The 18,449-nt window shown below is 52.1% G+C and overlaps 1 protein-coding gene across 1 annotated transcript in view; it reads left to right on the top strand.

Moving 5' to 3' along the window:
• Window positions 1-18,449, top strand: part of CRACDL (CRACD like) — a gene marked incomplete at its 3' end in the record, with an annotated part of 64,393 nt that overhangs the window by 36,567 nt on the left and 9,377 nt on the right. The window contains exons 7-8 of the mRNA XM_082851613.1: window positions 2,626-2,853; window positions 6,863-8,435. Coding sequence (XP_082707739.1) covers window positions 2,626-2,853; window positions 6,863-8,435 — 1,801 coding nt within the window. The remainder of the gene's footprint in view (window positions 1-2,625; window positions 2,854-6,862; window positions 8,436-18,449) is intronic.

Raw genomic sequence — 18,449 nt, 5'->3', positions numbered from 1 at the left:
CATCAGTGGTTGCTTCACTGATCAGAGACGGAACTTGGTTCTCCTCGATCGGGAAGGTGTTGGTGTTTCCAGGCCCCAAGGACTCTCAGGACGACAGCTCAGAGAGAAGCGAGAGTCTGGTTCCCTATAGGGAAGACCAGCCGTGACGGCCAGTGCAGGGTTGTCTGGGGACAGAGGCCCTTGTCCAGTGTCAGGGACATTCAGCTCCTCCCCAGGCCCCCAGCCTCAGGGTCAGAGTGGACCATCCGCTCCAGGCAGTGCAAATGCAGGGGGAGCCAAGTGGAGAGTAGGCAGGGAATGTTTGTCCTTTGGGTTTATAGAGGGGTGACCCAAGGCCCACATTGTCACAGAAGGAGAATTCGTCCTCATTGGTGGAGTCACTGCGTTTGCAAAGCAGCTCATCTTATCTGCTCTCCTGAGTCCCAGGCAGTAAGAAAAACAAAACCCCAAATCTCACCAAGTGTGGATATCCACTGTCCCTCCAGACAGGGGTGAAAATGACGATTTTGTATGATTGTGAAATGGACCCATCCTGCTGTGACCTTATAAGGAGGACTCTCTGGGGAAGGTGTCTCCCGTCCAATCGCAGGGGGCCTCCTGAGTCATCCGCTACAACAGTGAGAGCCAAAGCCACAGGCACGGAGGGAGTCGTGGCCAGGTGTCCTCTGGTTTATTTTCAAAATAATCTTTCTTGTTTTATTCCCATAAGAACCCCGATCGCTAAAACCACAGAACTAAAAGAGATTATGTTCACTTAGAACCATTTTTCCTCTCATTTTGGTGATTGTCTTCTCCCCATCGACAGGAATAAGCTTTGTACTTGCACTGGAAAATACAAGGGACTTTATGTTAACAGGGAAAATGCGTTCCTCTGCAGCGGGTGGTCCCCGCGTCAGTGGCGCGCTTGCAAACAGCGTCTTCCTTCCGTTTCCTCCTCTAGTTTGGTGGGGGAGGCTGCTGGGCACGTGCTCTTGTGTGGCCCAGGGTTGTGGGAAAGACCCTGAACAAGATGCACCCGGGCCCCTGGGAGCCCCTCACTCCTGTGTCTTCTTGTCACCTCTTCCTTCCTGAGGAGGGCATTTACTAAATCATCGTGCGGTGCATAAAAGTATGGTCTCAGGTTAAAATGTAAGCAGCGCACCACCTCACACCCATTCCGATGGCTACTGTTAAAAAGAAAAAAAGAAAACAGAAAATAACAAGTGTTGGAGGGAACATGAAGACAGATGGTACCCTGTTGGTGGGATTGTAAAATGGTGCAGCCACTGTGGAAATCAGTATGCCTTGAAAAATTAAACATAAAATCACTTTATGATCTAGTGATTTCATTTCTGGGTATGGACCCAAAAGAACTGAAAGCAGTTTCTTGCAGAGATATTTGTACACCCACGTTCGTAGCAGCATTACACATAGTAGTTAAAGCGTGAAAGCAGCCCAGGTGTCTTGGGCTGGATGAGTGGACACACAAAGTGTGGTCTATACCCACAGTGGAATATTACTCAGCCTTGAAGAGGAAGGAAATTCTGACACAGGCTACAAGACGGATGAACCTCAAAGACATTACGCTAAGTGAAATGAGCCAGGCACGAAAGGACGAGTATTGTACGATTGCATTTATACGAGGTACTTAGTCAAGTTCATAGCGACAGAAAGCAGAAGGGTGGGTGCCGTGGCTTGAGGGAGAGGGATCGGGGACTTAGCGTTTAATGGGCATGGAGCTTTAGTTTTACAAGAGGAAAAGTTCTGGAGGTGGTGGGTGGTGATGGTTGCACAATGACATGAATGTATTTAATACCAATGAACTGTACACTTAAACGTGGTTAAGACGCTTAGTAAAAGAAACTGGAAAATAAAACACTTCGGGAAAAAATGTGAACTTGACCCTAATATTGAGCACCATGCTGGAACAGAAAGCTGTGTTTGTTTGCAGGTGGCAGGGTTGTCACTAAAGCCCCGCCCCTCCCAAGGTCTCCCTCTGCACCTTGCTCCCCCAGGTGTGCGGTGGGTGCCTGTCTGCTACTTTATGCTGATAAGTGTCTTTGCAGGAGAACCCGGTGTTACCATCACTCTTCCACGTGACTCCCCCCAACCCCTTCCTCCCAGGCGACACTTTTGCCCTTTGCTGCCTTTCAGTTACTTCCTGCCGAGGTATGAACTAGTAAAATATTTGAGACTTAACAGGGGTAACTTACAGCCAGATGGTCCCAAGAGAAGGCGTGAAGATAGAGAACCCTAGAGTGAGCAATGATGGGATGCTGAGAGCAGGGCTTGGCATGGGCTGTGCCCCAGCCTGTGAAATCACACCCTTGAGCCGCCCCCCATGGCTTCCAGAGACAGGGCCAAGCCTGACTCCGCCCTTGGAGGAATTGGGCTGGTCGGTGTCATGGGAGAAAGGAGCAGTTGTCTGAAGCGCCTGTGCAGCTGCCGTGGGTGGGTGAAGGCAGAGTTACTGGCTACCTAGGACTCGGGTTCTTGGAAATGAGTGATGGGCCTGCAGGGTTTGGCTCGACACTTCAAACCCCCAGCCCAGAGATGAGCCCGGTGAAAGGGGAGGTTGATGTGCCGGCTGTACTGTTTCCTCGGGGAAGCTGACGGCCTGGCCTGTGTGTTCCTTGTGTCCTGAAGGTCTGTGTGGTTTCCTCGTCCCGGCCACAGTCTCCTGACCAGCTCTTCTCCAGGCAAGTGAGCGACGCCTCCGTCTCCCCCAGGACCTCGGACGGCAGCGTGGCCCCCGTGGCTGATTTCGATTATCCCCCAGAATTCTCCTCCTGCCTGGACAACTCTGCGGCCAAGCACAAGCTCCTGGTGAAACCCCGCAACCAGCGGTGCAGCAAAATGCGGCGTCTGTCCTCGGTAACCGGGCAGGGGCAGGGTGGGCGGGTCCCCCCCGAAGTGCCGAGCTGGTCCAGGGTACCTTCTCAACACCCCACCATCTTGTCTTGAGGGAAGGAGGGAGGGGATGTTGGTCTACGAGCATCTCTTTCTCAGCCCCGTCATTCTCTGTGGCCAGGCGGACCCCACAGCCCGCTTCTCAGCTCCTCTGGGGATGACCACTGGGCAGCAGAGAAGGTGACAACCCTACATGGACCTCGAGCCCCTGGTCGCCCCCCCCCCCCGCGAGGGCTGTGGGACCATGACCATGCCGCGGGAGCTGGGGGTGCTCATGGTTTCAACCTAACTCAGATATGTCCCTCCCGTCCTAAGCACTCATTCATTCGGTCTTCATTCTGCAACGCTTACCAAGAACCTGCTCTGCGCCTTGGGTCCCCTACCTTCCCACTGTCTTCAGTGTGATGTCCACACTGCGGGCCTGGCACAGCCGGGCCCTGCCCACCTCCTTCCATTCTCACTCAGCACGCTGTGGCCTCCCTTCTGCTTCTGGCACTCACCAAGCTGCCTCCCACCCCAGGCTTTGGGACCGGCTGTGTCCCCTGCTCAGTCCTTGGGGGATGGGTTCCGAGGCCCTCCCCAAAGGGGCTCCCCAGGAACGTCCTGTGGAAAGCAGCCCACCTGCCCATCACCCTGAGCACTTCCTCCACGGCACTGGCTATACACGGACGTGACCTTTGTAAATGGAGGTGCTCACTTGTTTATTGCCAGTCTTCCGTGAGCAGACTGTACTTCTAGCCCTGGGGCGACACTAGTCACAGAGCTGACATTTCGTGGACGTTAGTTGAACGCCTGAATGGATGAACAAATGCGTGAATGACCAAGGGAGAAGCTGAACAGCTAGAATGGACACTGCCTGGGGCGAGGACCTACTTAGCAGCACAGGGGCGGTGCCCCGTAAGGACAGACCCCTCCTTGGCGTTCTTCCCCGGGCAGTCATCAGCTCGTCCCTCTGGGAGCTGAGAACTCGCTCGTGCAGTGCTTTGTCTTCACGGGACCAGGGGCTCGAGGTCCATGTAGGGTTGTCACCTTCTCTGCTGCCCAGTGGTGCCTGCAATGCCTCATCCCCAGAGGAGCTGAGAAGCAGGCTGTGGGGTCCGCCTGGCCACAGAGAATGACAGGGCTGAGAAGGAGATGCTCATAGACCCAAAATCCCATCTGGCACAGGAAAACGAGCAAACAAAAAACCTTGGCTGTCAAGATTGTGATATTTATTACAAGTTTGAAAAACATATTCAGGGCTGCATTTGGCTGGACCCGTCTGCCCCCGCCAAAGCAGGGGTTGGGGAAGAGGAACGCACGGAAGGCCAGCTTAGGTTTTGGTTGTCTCAGCATGTTTGTTACCCTGCTGCTCAGAACCGTGCCCCGTGCGTGGCTCTGGCGCAGTAGAAGTGGAACGCCCGTAAATGTTTATACTGACATCTCACCACCCCAGCTGGTCCTCATCCCAACCCAGGCAGTGCCAGGAGAGGCCATATTATTAACTCTGTTCTGTCGGGAGCAGCGTGATTAGATGACTAGCCCGAGGTCGCCTGGCTGGCAGAGGTGCCAGCAAGTCCCGGGTGTCAGAAACAGATGCTTCCTCTCCACACCGGCACTGCCCATCGTGCCCGTCCTCTGCCCATAGATGATGTGCATGCTGCCCAGAGACACTTTCTTTCTGGTGAGAGGAGGGTGATGAGCAGGCAGCCATGCTAGAGTCTCCATCTGGGTGCGGGCTGAGCAGTGGGTCCCCTGCTTCCAGTTCCTCGGGAGGGTCCCAGCGGGTGAAGCTGCTCTGAGGGCCCAGAGTGGGAGGCAAGGTGTGGGTGGCGGAGGTGGAGCGGGTATCCGCATCCTTCCTGCTGTCCTGGCCAGAGAGCCCAGGCTCGGGTAGGTGCCGCTTTGTTCCCTGCAAAGCCTCTGCTCAGCATCGGGGGGGGGGGGCACCCTCTGGAGCGCACGCTCCGTGCCAGCCTTCCTTCTGCCTGGCCTCCCACCGTAACCCCTCGGAGCTGCCAGTGGCTCAAGCTGGATGTGCTCAAGCCAGGCCCGCTCCTCAGCTTTGTGTTGACCTAATGTGGGTTCCAGTACCTTGAAAACATGAGCCACCATCCTAAAGGGGTTTCTACATCGAGGATTTCCTGGAGTAACAAAAGGCCAGTCACACCTTAGGAACCTGCAGCTTTTGAAAATTCTTCTGGGGATTTCACATCTTCCCCTTCTGGAATCCAGAGGAATAGCGTTGTGCATCTTGGCAAAGCTAGCTTAGGTGTCGTCACAAACATCCCAGTTATGTTGTGTTAGCAAGCAGATGCCAGCTGGAAAATGTTAAAACAACAACAACAACAATAACCTATTGCAAACACTTCTCTGGGTGTTTGCTAAAAAGAAGGAAGGAGGGCACTGCCCTTGTGCAGAAGCCTGGGTGACTCTATAAAGTCTAAAGACAGGTCTGAAATCAGGAACTTTTCAAAAACACCAGCCTCAGTGCCCTCAGCCTTTCGGTCATTTTCACATTTGCTTGTGAATGAATCATGACTACCTTGATCTGCTTTCCTTCCTAAGAGAGCAAGAACTGACTTTGTGGACGGTGGGGAGGAAGTGGACCAAATCTAGATTCCAGAGACCTTTCGGAAGAAAAATAGCACGAGGCCGTGACTTACTGCCAAGCCAGGCAAAGCCTCCTGTAGGAGTGGGATCAGAGCTAGCTCTGGGGGTGCTAGTGGAGCCCTGGAGGTGTGGGCTGGAGGGCAGCCGGCCAGTCACTCAGGCCCAGAGTCTGGCACATAAAATGGCAGGGGCTTGGCTTGACCTGAGCAGGGAGTGGGAGAAACCATTTAAAATGGCAGAATAGATTGTCTAGTTTATGTATAGTAGTGTGTATATGTTAATCCCAGCCTCCTAATTTATCCCTCCCCCAACCTGAGAATCTGAAAAAGAATAGATATATGTATAACTAAGTCACTTTGCTGTACGCCTGAAACTCACACAACATTGTAAATCAACTGTACTCCAGCATAAAATAAAAATTTCAAAAAGACAAAAAAAATTAAAAACGGCAGAATATAAGACTTCCAATTTAGCTGAAAAGTTTGGGCGTTCTCCTGTCAGCTATGGTTTGCTGTTGACCGTGGTGGGATGATAGGAATCATGTTTTAGGCAAACCAGCCTCTGCCTTTGCTATGAGGGTGCATCCCTGCAGAGAGAAGGAATCGGCCGGGGACACTGGCTCTGAGGCAGCACAGGGGGTCAGAGAGGGCAACAGCTTTGCCCCTGGGCCACTTATTAGCTCAGCCTTGGCCAAGGCAGGGACCTCTCTGAGTTCCCAGTTCTCCAGGTGCAAGCAGGAAATAATAATCCTCTCCTCACTGGAGCCAATCAGGGAGTTAGTGAGGTAACCATGTCGAGCACAGAGCATGGCAGACCCGGCCGATGCTGGTCCCCTTCCCTTTGCTTCACTCTGTAGAGCAGTGTCCACTGGTTTCTAGCTTGGCCTCGAGAGCCTCAGGCAACGTTTATTTTAGGGGCATAGCGGCCTCAGTTCTGCTGAAAGCTGAACTTGGGAGGCAAGATTCCAAACAGACCAGTAAGGGAGGATTAAGAAAAGACAGCTGGGCTTCCCTGGTGGCGCAGGGGTTGGGAGTCCGCCTGCCGGTGCAGGGGACACGGGTTCGTGCCCCGGTCCGGGAGGATCCCACATGCCGCGGAGCGGCTGGGCCCGTGAGCCATCGCCGCTGAGCCTGCGCGTCCGGAGCCTGTGCTCCACAACGGGAGAGGCCACAACAGTGAGAGGCCCGCATACCAAAAAAAAAAAAAAGAAAAAAAAGAAAAGACAGCTGTGTGTGAATGTCCACTTGAGTGCCAGCTTTAGAGCTTTAGAGACATTCTGCTTCCCTTAAACCTAATTAAACCTTGAACACGATGGGGAGGCCATAGGCTTCCTAATACTCGTCCTGATGATGCTGTCTTTTGTCCACTTTATTCCTCTTAGAGAGCGCAGTCCGAATCCCTGAGCGATCTGACGTGTACCCCAGAGGAGGAGGAATACGACGAGAAGCCGCTACCCAAAGTCAGCACGGAGGAGAAGCCCAGTTCTGGGCTGCAGGAGGGGGGACAGGACAGAGGCGCTGAGCCTGGGGGGCAGGCGACCATGCTGCCACCTGTGGGGCCCCGTGTGCGGCGGGCGCGCCTGCAGCACTGCCCGGCGTTCACCGCTAGCACCGAGGATGAGAACCCCCCGGGGGAGAACCCCTCCAGCCTTTTGGCCACGCCGGAGGTCATGGAGGTCACAGAGCCCGTGTCGAGCCCACACCCCAGCTCGGAGTCCCCGTCTTGCCCAGAAGGCTCCCCGCACCCTCACCCTAATCCCGACAGCGAAAACCCAAGGGAGGAGCTGTCCCTGGAAACCCGGTGTACCCCCGGCGGGGACACAGCAGACGAGGTGGTTTGTGCTTCGGGAGACGTCGAGGGTCGATTATCTCCCTGCATCCCCGAGGGGGACACGACCCCTCCCGAGCCCGGACCCATAGCCACCTGGGAGACGCCCTCTGGTCCCGACGGGCCAGACCACACCGTTCCGAAGGAGGTGCGACTGACCCTGGACGCTCCGGGTCCCGAGGGCGCAGGGCCAGCAGCCCCGGCCCCCAGCCCGCCGGCCCCCAAGAGCTGCTTGAAGCACAAGGCCTCGGCTGCGACAGCGAACGCGAACCTCGGCGCGGCCCCCTCACCGCCTGCCTCGGCGTCGCCTGCAGAGGCGCCCGTACCCCGATCCCTGGACCAGGAGGCGGCGCCCCCGGAGCCCCCCAGGGCCGAGCGGGAGGGATCCCCCACGGAGGCGGCGGCGCCGGAGCGCAAGATGGAGCGAGGAGGCCGCGAGGCGCGGGCCGCCAAAAAGTTTTCGGTGTCGTCGGGCCGTGAGTGGCCGCGCGCGGGGGGCCGCCTGCTGGAGCCCCGAGGCCCCGCCGTCCGGCTGCCGCTTCTCAGGAGCGGTCCGGCCTGGAAGAGCGAGGCCGCCCTCGAGGACCTCCCGGCGCCCGCCGAGCCCCAAGGCCTGAAGCCCGGTCCTCGGAAGCCGCCCGCCCCGGCCGAGCGCGGCTCTCCGGACGCGGCCACCGCGGACCCCGGCCCAGCCGCCCGGGAGAGGCCCGCGGGCGGGGACGGAAGCCCCTTCCCGGTCAAGCTCCGCTCCACGTCTCTGTCCTTCAAACACAGAGAAGCGCCCTGCCCGGAGGGGAGGGGAATCAAGAGGTACAGCGCGGAGGTCAGGCTGGAGAAAGGAGGGCTGACCTTGCTCTCCAGGAACGACAAGGGTCCGCGCGGGACGGGCCCCGCCGCCCGAGGCGCCAGGTCTCCCAACGAGCCGGGGAAGGCGAAGACCCGGTCCACGGAGCAGCTCAGCTCCAAGCCGCCCCTGCCCAGGAAGCCGCTACTGCAGACCCTCACCCTCCCCCAGCTGCCCGCGCCCCCCGACGCCAGCCCCCGGGACCCCGAGAAGGTAGGGCCGTCCGCCGACCCCAGGAAGGAGAGCCAGGCGGCGGAGAGGAAGTCGCCCCACAGGGCAGCTGGTAAGAGGCCCGCGTGGAGCAGCCTGGGGAGGGTGTTCGCGAAGGGTCAGGGCTGTGGGGAAATCAGGTCAGTTGGAATGTCTTGCTGGACGTCTGGCAAGGTATTGATATATAAATGCATTGGGTAAAAACCTTGCTGGGGAACTGGAGGAAAAGTCAAAATTCCTGTTGGTACCACCAACATGTTTGATCAAGAGTTAGGAATAGAGACTGGGGAAGGGAAACAAATATCAAGGTTTTGTGTAAGTTCTGAGAAGTCAGGAAAATGTGGAAACTCGTTTTGCAGCGTCTTCCGAGAGGAGCTGGGCCTCTCAGTGGATCACTCAGACACTTTTTCCTCCAGAAGGGGTATCCTTCCTGGGCAATGTGTGCTCTCATGGGTGGAGGCCCTCCTGGGGCCTCACCTGGTTCTTGGTTATAAATGAAGCATCTGGCTCCACTGTCACTTAGCATCATTCCGACCTTTTCCCCAAAGGAAGAATTTCATCCTGTTTAATAATAATCAGGCTTACAGGGCCCAGCCTCACACAGGAAGAGTCCCCTCTATTGGAGTCCTGAGTCTTCGTAAAATCTGAGCTCTCCATCAGGTGGGCCTGAACTGTCCCAAAAGGGAGATGGTGTTAAGATTGGGGCAGAATGTAAGAATCTTGTAAAGCAACTGTCTTTTAAAATGAGCAGAGACAAAATAGATGACCTTTCTCTGTCTTTGACGTTTGTCACTCTATATAGTGTTTCAGATGGAATCTGTTGGAAACGGGTATTTTCAGTGGAGCTAAAGAATCTCTCGTTGTTGGTTTCTTTTATTGATGGAAGTCAGTGTACCAAAATGGAACTAGACATGCAAGTCATGTGGGTGTGGGTGTGGGTGTGGGTGGGTGTGTGGGTGTGTGTGTGGGTGTGACGGGAGCACTAAGGAGAAATTTTCCATGGCAGATTTTATAAAACAACACAACTTTCAGGATATTTTAAGTGGCTGCTCTAAGTTCAGGACTCTGTTGAATCACTGCATTGTGGAACAGAGAGGAAGTAGAACCCAGTTCTCTCAGGGACCCCACACCCTAAAAGGAGGAGGAAGCACACACACGAAGACAGGTTTAAAGACGTTCTAGTCTTTTGTGTCTTCTTCCTAGGAAGTTAGTAAAAGTGCAGTGTATAAAGGGCTCTAAATTCTTAAGGCGATACCCAAAGATGCAGGCGATTCCAGGGAGAAGTTTCGGGAAAACGCCCCCAGAAGAGCCTACACGTGCAGCCTTCCTGATCCAGGCCCCTTGGCTCCGCTGCGATTTGCTGTTGCTGCTGCCGCTACATTAGGGTCATCAGTGAGGGAACTTTGGGGGAGGTTCAAGCTGTAGCTGATTATCCACTCTGCAAATTTCCAGGTTATTGAAGCTGTTACAGAGTGATTCAAAACGCCATTGAAATAGCCAGGGCGGAGGAGGGTGCAGATAAAACCCTGACGTCAGCACCGTCCGCCTTCGTGGGCTAGAATTGAAGATGTCTCTCTTGCTGAATGAACAGAACTTAAAGACAGGATACTCAGCTTCACGGTCAGATCTGGAAAAGAAGCTTCAGAGGGCGAAGCTCGACACGTTGATAATTTATAACTTCCTCAGCTTAAGCTGTGAGAGTCAGGCTTTGTTCACTGTCAACTGGCTGGAATGGTCTGTAGTTAGAGAGCTTCTGTTTTTTCTTTTGATTTGTAAAGTACAATATAATACTTATTAATGGCTTTGCTTAAATAGAAGAGAGTTGTGTTGTCCGACTTAGCACTCCCTAAGCCACAGAAGTAACTGACTCAGATGAATTCTGGAGTGGAAGAATCTAGGTTGCTTTAGGGGGCAAGGGTAGTGATTTTCATTTCGATGCAAAGAGAGGAGATAATTCTTACATTCTCTTGGGAAACCGACCCTCCCAGGGTGGATGGTATTTGAGGGACGAGAGCCAGGCAGGCTGGGGCTGCTGTCTGGTGCCCCCTGGGACCGTGGGGTCTGGGGGCTGTCTCCTGCAGGCCAGATCAGAATCTCAGAACCCCAGGCTCCCAGAGCCCATCAGTGAAGCAGCCTCCACCCCTTCCCCAGACCCTGGGTCTGCTTGTGGTTCAGTTCGTTATTATTTCTGCTCTCGCCCTCATGGCTCCCAAATTATAGCAGCTGAAGGCAATTAAATTCATGTAAAACATACAGATAATAAAACGTTGTAATAACAGCATTACCCAGTTTTCCAGGAAGGGCTAATTACTGCTGTTTATTATCTTGTGGTGGCAGGCGCTTTTACCCAGAGCTCCCAGATGGGCTGCCATCTCCCCTGCCCCCCTTCCAGGGGTGCGCAGCATACAGTTGGGTTATGGAGGTGTCCCAGATGGGCACAGTTCCATCTCCGGGACTCCATCTAGTTTGTCCCAGCACTCCTGCTTCTTCCCCCACCTGTCCCCTACACCCTGTCTTCCTTCCTTGAAGACGGAGAAACCCCGGGGGTGTGGGATTCGGGGAGGATAAGATGGTTGTTGGCAATAAACAGAGGAGCCCAGCTTGCTGACCGGGCTGAGCCTCACAGGGCACCTTGGGGGGGTCGCTGTGAGCCCAGTGTGTTTGTGCTCGTTGATGCAAAGGAGACCAGTCAGTCTGCGCACTTGCCATAGGAGGTGAATGGCCCTGGGTTATCAGCCCTGTTCACGTGTGCAGACGGTCCCCATCCTCCTGTGGGGCCAGTCCGTCCCAGTCTAAATCACCAGTCTGGAAGCAGCTTCCTGCGCTCAGGATTAGAATTGGAACAGGAAAAATGGTGAAATACACAAAACGTACAGAAAAAAGTAGTCGTCCGTAGGTCCACTCTCTGGATGTTATCCCTGTTGGCCTTCCTTCTAGTCTCCTGTGTGTGTGTGTGTGTGTGTGTGTGTGTGTGTGTGTTTTATTTTCTAGTGGTAGACACTTAGATATTTTGGAGAGTAGCTAGACAAAGCACTGTTCTCACCAGGGGCCTCATTTGATCACCAGCCCCTGCCTCTAGTCCATGCTCGTTCCCTCCAGACCGGGCTGGTGCCAGTGGCACACCAGGTCCTGGAGCCAGTCCTCACTCATTCATGCATATTCGTTCTTCCAACAAACATTCACGTACTCCTGCCATGCACACCGCACCGTGCTGGCCCTAAAAGGTGGTCAGGAAGAGAACGCCAGCCCTGCTGTGCGGGAGCTTAGGGGCCCGGGGAGGCAGGTGGCGGCGACTGTAGGTAGATGCCCATCTTTCTTTGGATGGCAGGGAGATTTTCTGGAGGAAATGAGCTCGAAAAGACTGTCACCGTCTCTAACGACAAAGTTATTTCAGTGTATTCAAGTTCATTTGAGTAGAATACAAGGCGTTTGGTGGGATTTTGTGTTGTTTGTTTGGTTTTTTTTTTTTTTTTGTGTGTGTATATATATATATATATATATATATATATATATATATATATATATATATATATATACATACAGGTCTTTTATTCTTAAAGAAAAGCAACTTTGTTCACACCTGCCTTTCTTTTTAGCCTTATCCATACCCTCATGGTCCCTTCCTGGCAAGTGTGGTCCACACCCTGGGCCTCCATTTCCCCACCTTTCCTGTGCTCCTCTGCTCATCCTCGCTTGCCTCCCAGTGCGATCACTCTCCTCGGCTAGGACCACCCCCGTAGCAGAGCCCGTAGTGAAGCCACACCCCCTCAACAGTTGTGCTGGTGGTCCTGCAGGTTCCCTTCCCCCGCCACTCTGCCCCTCAGGTGGTCCCGGTCATAAGAGTGCAGAGCAACGCAGAGGCTGAATCCCGGCTTTCTAGCCAGAGAATCTTGGGGTGTGAAAAACCACAGAAGGGAAACACCTGAGAAGGGTCCTTCACATACAGTATGAAATCCTGGGCTTGGCCCTGAGATGCACCTGCAGATCAGCACAGAAGAACCTTTGAGAATTTTAACAGGACCAGGTCTCAACATAATACTCAAAATGTCTAGGATACAAACCAAAATTATTCAACCTACAGAGTACCATGAAAACCAAAAGAATTCTCAAAGAAAGAGGCAATCAACAAGCATCAACCCTGAGATGATCCAAAGGTTGGAATTATTAGAAAAAGATGTTAAAGCAACTGTTATACCACAGTTCCCAGATGTAAGGGTGAGCACTCTTGAAACAAATGGGAAGATTCTCTGTAAACAAACAGAAGCTATTTTTAAAAGCCAAAGAGAAATTTTAGAACAGGAAAATATAACAGAAATTAAAAATTCACTGGAAGAGTTCACTAGGAGAATGGAGATGATAGAAGAAAGGGTCAGTGAACTTAAAGATAGATCGATAGAAAACATCCTGAACACAAAGAGAAAAAAAGGTTTTTAGAAAAGCCTTGGGGGCCCGAGCAACAATATTAAAAAGTCTAACATCCATGTCATAGGAGTCCAAGAGAAGAGGAGAAATAGATTTGAATAGAAAAAAATACCTGAAGAAATAATGACTGAAAACGTCCTACATTTTGGAAAAACAAATTTATAGATCCACGGAGCTCAGGCAAATTACTTTTGCACCCTTGTAAAAAATGTGGCCGTATCGTTTGGTTTTACTTCACCTTTTCAACAAATGGTTGTGGAGCATGTGAACATCCATATGCAAAAACGTGAACTTTGACCAAAGTCTCACATCATATACAGAAATTAACTCAAAGGATTCACTGACTTACAAGTAAAATGAGGGGACTTTCCTGGTGGTCCAGTGGCTAAGACTCTGTGCTTCCAATGCAGGGGGCCCGGGTTCAATCCCTGGTCAGGGAACTAGATCCCACATGCTGCAGCTAAGACCTGGTGCACCCAAATAAATAAATATATTTTTTTAAAAGGTAAAATGAAACTATAAAACTTGTAGGAACTTAGGAAAAAAATTTTTGGAGCATAGGACTAGGCAAAGGGTTCTTAGACTTGACATCAAAGCATAATCCATGAAAGGAAAAATTGATGAATTGGACCTAAGAATTTAAAACTTTTGCTCTGCCAAAGACCCCATTAAGAGGATGAAAAGACAAGCTATGCGTTATGAGAAAATATCTGCAAACCATATATCCAGTGAAGGACTGGTATCTAAAATATATAAAGTATTCTCAAAACTCAACAGTACAAAACCAAAAAATACATTAGAAAATGGGCAAAAGATTTGAATAGTTATTTCACCAGAGAGAATATACAGATGGCAGATAAGCACATGAAAGATATTCATCATCATTAACCCTTAGAGAAACACCAATAAAAACCCATAATGAGATACTACCACATTAGTATCTCATTTTAGCCATGTTAGAATGGCTGAAATTAAAAATGCTGATAATACCATGTGCCCAGGGGGTTGCAGGACAACTGGAATTCTCACTCATTGCTAGTGGAAATGCACAACAGTACAGTCACTTTGTTTTTGTTTTTATTATTTATTTATTTATTTGGCTGTGCCAGGTCTTTTTGCAGCCAGCAGGCTCCTGAGTTGAGGCATGTGGACTCTTAGTTGCGGCATGCATGTGGGATCTAGTTCCCTGACCGGGGATCAAACCCGGGCCCCCTGCATGGGGAGCGTGGAGTCTCAGCCACTGGGCCACCAGGGAAGTCCCTGGTACAGTCACTTTGGAAATTGGCAGCTTCTTACAAAATTAAAAGTACACTTACCTTATAGCCCACCAATCCCACTTCTAGGTTTTTATCCTAGATAAAGGAAAACTTAGGTTAACCAAAAGCCTGAACACAAATGTTTATAGCAGCATTATTCATCATCACCAAAAACTAGACACGACCCAAATATCCCTCAACTGGCCAGTGGATAAACAACCCACACAATGGAATATGAGTCAGCAGTAAAAAGGAATGAACTGTTGACACACACGATAACGGATGGATCTTAAATGCATATGCTAAGTGAAAGTAGCCAGTCTCAAAAGATTATCAAGTGTATTATTCCATTTATATGATGCCTGAAAGAGGCAACAATACAGAGACAGAGCAGATCAGCAGGTGTCAGGGTTTGGGAGTAGAGGTGGGGTCTGACTACAAAGGGGTAGTACCAGGGAATTTTGTGGGGTGTTTACATTGTTCTGCAGCCCATTTGTGATGGTTGTTAGAAGAATCGAAGCATGTGTTCAAACTCATAGAACTGTACGACAGAAAAGATGCATTTCACTATATGTAAATTTTAAAATAATCTTTTAAATGGCACAAAAAATAGGTAGTAGCCTCCTTTTCACCCACCTCTGAACCTCTCTAATCTCACACACACACACACACACACACACACACACACGGAACCACACTAACAGATTCATCCCAGCTCTTTTCCCATGGCCGTTGCAGTCATAGGTACATCAATGTTGATATATAGGCACAGCAATCCTTTCTTAAAAATCACAAAAACGCATGTTGGCTTGCAATTAGATATTTTCAGTCCACAATAAAGACTGGGCATCTTTTCTGATCAGAATGAGCCACTTGTCCTCATTCTTTTTAAGGGCTACAGAGTGCATGTACCATATTGTATTTAGCCATTCCCCTACTGAAGGGAGTTCCAATTGTTTTGAGGTTTTTCCCTTTTGCTAACAGTGGCGCAGTCACCCTCCTTGTTCGTTTTAGCTGTGTGTGTTCACACAGTTGTTTCTCCAGGCCAGATGCTTTTTTGTCGTCTTCTTTTTTTTCTTTTTTGACTGCGCTCTGCGGCTTATGGGATCTTAGTTCCCCGACCAGGGATTGTACCCCGGCTCTTGGCAGTGAAAGTGTGGAGTCCCAACCACTGGACGGCCAGGGAATTCCATATCTAGGCTAGATTCTTAAAAGTGGGATTTCTGGCTCACAGAGCTTGTGAAGTTTTAATTTAATACACAACTTCAGATGACCCTCCGTAAAGGTTGTACCAGTTTACACTTCTAAGAGCAGAGCAGAGACTAGTTCTTCGCCCCCTCATCAGCACTAGGTGTTATCAGTCTATTTTTAATTTCTTTTTTTTTTCAATCTGATGGATGAAGAAGGTCAGTCATGTTTTACACCTTGGTCAGCAAGTCCTGGTCATCCTAATGTGACATGTCTTTATCCACCTGCACCCAGGCCAGCCCTCAGCAACCTCTAACCTGACACCTGCAGCACCTCCTCCCGCAACTCTCTCTCACCCTCTCTTCCCAAGTCACGGGTCTAACAGCGGAGCTTTCCTCTTTAAAACGTCCCGATGCCTTCCCATTATATTTAGAATAAAATTCAGAGTCCTGCGTGAGGCATTTGAGGCTTCTTAGATTCTGGCCCAAATCAACATTTCTGCCTTCGCAAGTCCATCTCCCACTCCTTCCCTCCCTCTGATATCTCCAGCCCCAGCCCTGCCACCTGGTCCCTGAGAACATCAGGGGCTTTGATCCTCTGCAGTGTCTGTGCCTGGGGGAGGGGCGGGGCTCCTGGCCTGCAGTGGGTGGCCCTCAGCCGTGTGTGTGTGTGTGTGTGTGTGTGTGTGTGTGTGTGTGTGTGTGTGCGCACGCGCGCGCGTGTGTGTGAGACCAGGTGCTGGGACAAGGCTGGGAAGCAAGCCAGGCAGGTGCTGGGTGGGGAGATTGAAGAGCCTGGGTTTGGAGGCTTGACTCTGAGGTGCACCCCTCAGGGGCTGTGGGATTCGGAGCCAATGAGTTTCTCAACCTCTGTGTCTTAACTTCCTCCTTTGTAAAATGAGGTTAGTAGTAACTCACGGGGCAGCAAGAGCATTTTCACTGGCAACTGTGATACAGTCTCACATGGTACAAGTCATACTTCCCTAAGGAGGCACTGAAACCTCCTCTGGGCGGCGGAGACCAGCGAGGGGGCATGGACTGTCCTGTCCCGGTTCTGCTGCAGGCACGGCTGCGTAGATGTGAGACCCCAGAGAGAACGTGTGCAGAATACTGTGGGAGCCACGGACCACCACCACCGCCCTGAGTGTACACAGGGGTCCTAAGAGGGGAGAGGAAGAGAGAGCGTTTGCAGGGGTCACAGCTGCAGTTCTGTGAGTCCTCAGCTCAACAGGGTGGCACCAGGGGAGCCTCCCTCATCCCGAGAGGGCCTCCCACGGGACAGGGACAGGGCGCAGGGACTCTGGGGACAGGAGCCGGTGTGGGTGGAGGGGAGCTGAGCTAGCCGGGGAGGGTGGGTGGTGGGTGGGAATCTCTCAGAGTCAGTTTGGGACTCTGCCAGACGCACCCAGGACACAGCCCACCTGGACAGTGCCAGGCGCCGGTCACAGGAGAGCTCCGCCTATCCCCCACCCCCTCCTTCCCAGACCCCCAGCCCCTGGGGAAGGACCCGCCCCCCACCCCCAGCTCAGATGCCCTGCATTTGAGGAGGCAGGAGACAACCCTGACTTAGCCCAGAGGTGACGCCGTGTTCTGAAGTGACCACGGTGAAACTTAGGTCAAAAGACTTGCCCAGAGGCACCTGGCATGTGACCCGGGGGGCTGGGGGGAAGCGGCATTTGGGGCCGTATAGACCATCTTTGCGGCCAGTGTCTTCACTGTAATGCTCTGTTGGGGGGGTATCAACGGGGCGTGGCTGTGTGCTCCGGAGGACACGTGGCAGTATCTGGAGACATGGTCGAATGTCACAACTACAGTGCGAGGAAGGGAGATACCACCAGCATCTAGTGGGAGGAGGCTAAACGTCCTACGATGCACAGGACAGGCCCCCAGCGCCCCCCAGCAGAGAATTATCCAGCCCCAAGCCTCAGTAGTGCCAGGGTGAGTAACAGTTGCTTGTTACTCCATGGTAAGCAATGATGGGAAGGCATGACATGTGGGAAAGTTGTGGGGTCATTCCCCTTAATATGATACGGTGTGCGATGTAGTGAATGAAGGTTAGGGATCCAGAGGGCTGTGTCCAGTGCCCCCTTGGTGACACACTGGCCATGTCACCCTGAGCAAGGCCTCTACACAGTGAGACTCTGTGTTTCCATCTCTGAAATGGGGATTGAAAGTATTCTACGTTACCAGGCGAGTTGTGAGGGTCATTATGAATGGGATACTGCTCTGAAAACCGAGACCTAGTAACCCTTAAGCTGTTAACGTTTCTTGAGTGATGAATCGGGGAAAGGTCCCTACGTGTCTGGGGTTGGGAGGGGGAGGTGTAATAGAGAAGGGCAGATCCAAGCTCCATGGACAAGAGCCATCCCTCCACTGATTGGCCACTCGGTGGCCACTCGAGACAGAATTCCACTCGAGACAGAATCCCAGCTGTTCCTGGAGAGCCACCAGGAATCCAAGGTGGGGTGACTGTTTACATTCTGAATTGTAGGAGGATGCCGTGTAATATAATAGTTTCACTGCTCTTCCTCCTTTGCTGAGCTCAAAGTTATTTTCGAATTACAGTGCCTTTCTATCCCCATATGCTTATAAGGTCCCAGTTATATCATCTGGCAGGTAATGGAGACCAGCTGTCTCTGTACTCAGAGAAGGACTTCGGTCATTGCCTTCTGCTTGGAGACGGTCTTAATTGCATATACAGTGGTGCGTGAGCAAATGGACTTTCAATCTAAGCTCCTCCATCACAGCTCTGCACCCTTGGAGCCTGCCGCTGGCTTCCTGGTCGCCACCGTGAGGTGTGGGGTTCAGGCTGGACACTGGGACAAGGTCTGCCAGCCTTCACATGCTGAGGCCCAGGCTTAGCCCCTGAACTCAAGCAAAGAGCTTGGCCAAGTGTCTGACCCTTGGGCCCCACCCCCAGTACACATGTCTGCCCGTGATCAGATGCCCGGCCCTGCACATGCAAATCAGGTCAATGAGTAGGTCAAGGGAAGGTAGGTTTCAGGGGAGCTGGGGTGACGAGATCCCAGCAGTGCCTCCTGACTTAGAAGGAGGGAAAGGGGTAAGGACCGGTTTGCCCTGGTGGCCGAGAAAGAGACTCTCAGATGCAGTGGCTCTCCTCCCTGAGAGCTGCATTTGGCCACTGAGTTTAGAGAGGCAGGTGCTCTGCCCTTGCTGATCTGTGGTCTTATTTAGGAGAGGAAATGGAAGCAGGAAGAGGGA

The sequence above is a fragment of the Leucopleurus acutus genome (assembly GCF_964270905.1).
Source record: "Leucopleurus acutus genome assembly, chromosome: 12".
Taxonomy (NCBI): domain Eukaryota; kingdom Metazoa; phylum Chordata; class Mammalia; order Artiodactyla; family Delphinidae; genus Leucopleurus; species Leucopleurus acutus.
Note: the sequence above shows the minus strand (reverse complement) of the source record. Positions and strands in the feature narration are given on the sequence as shown.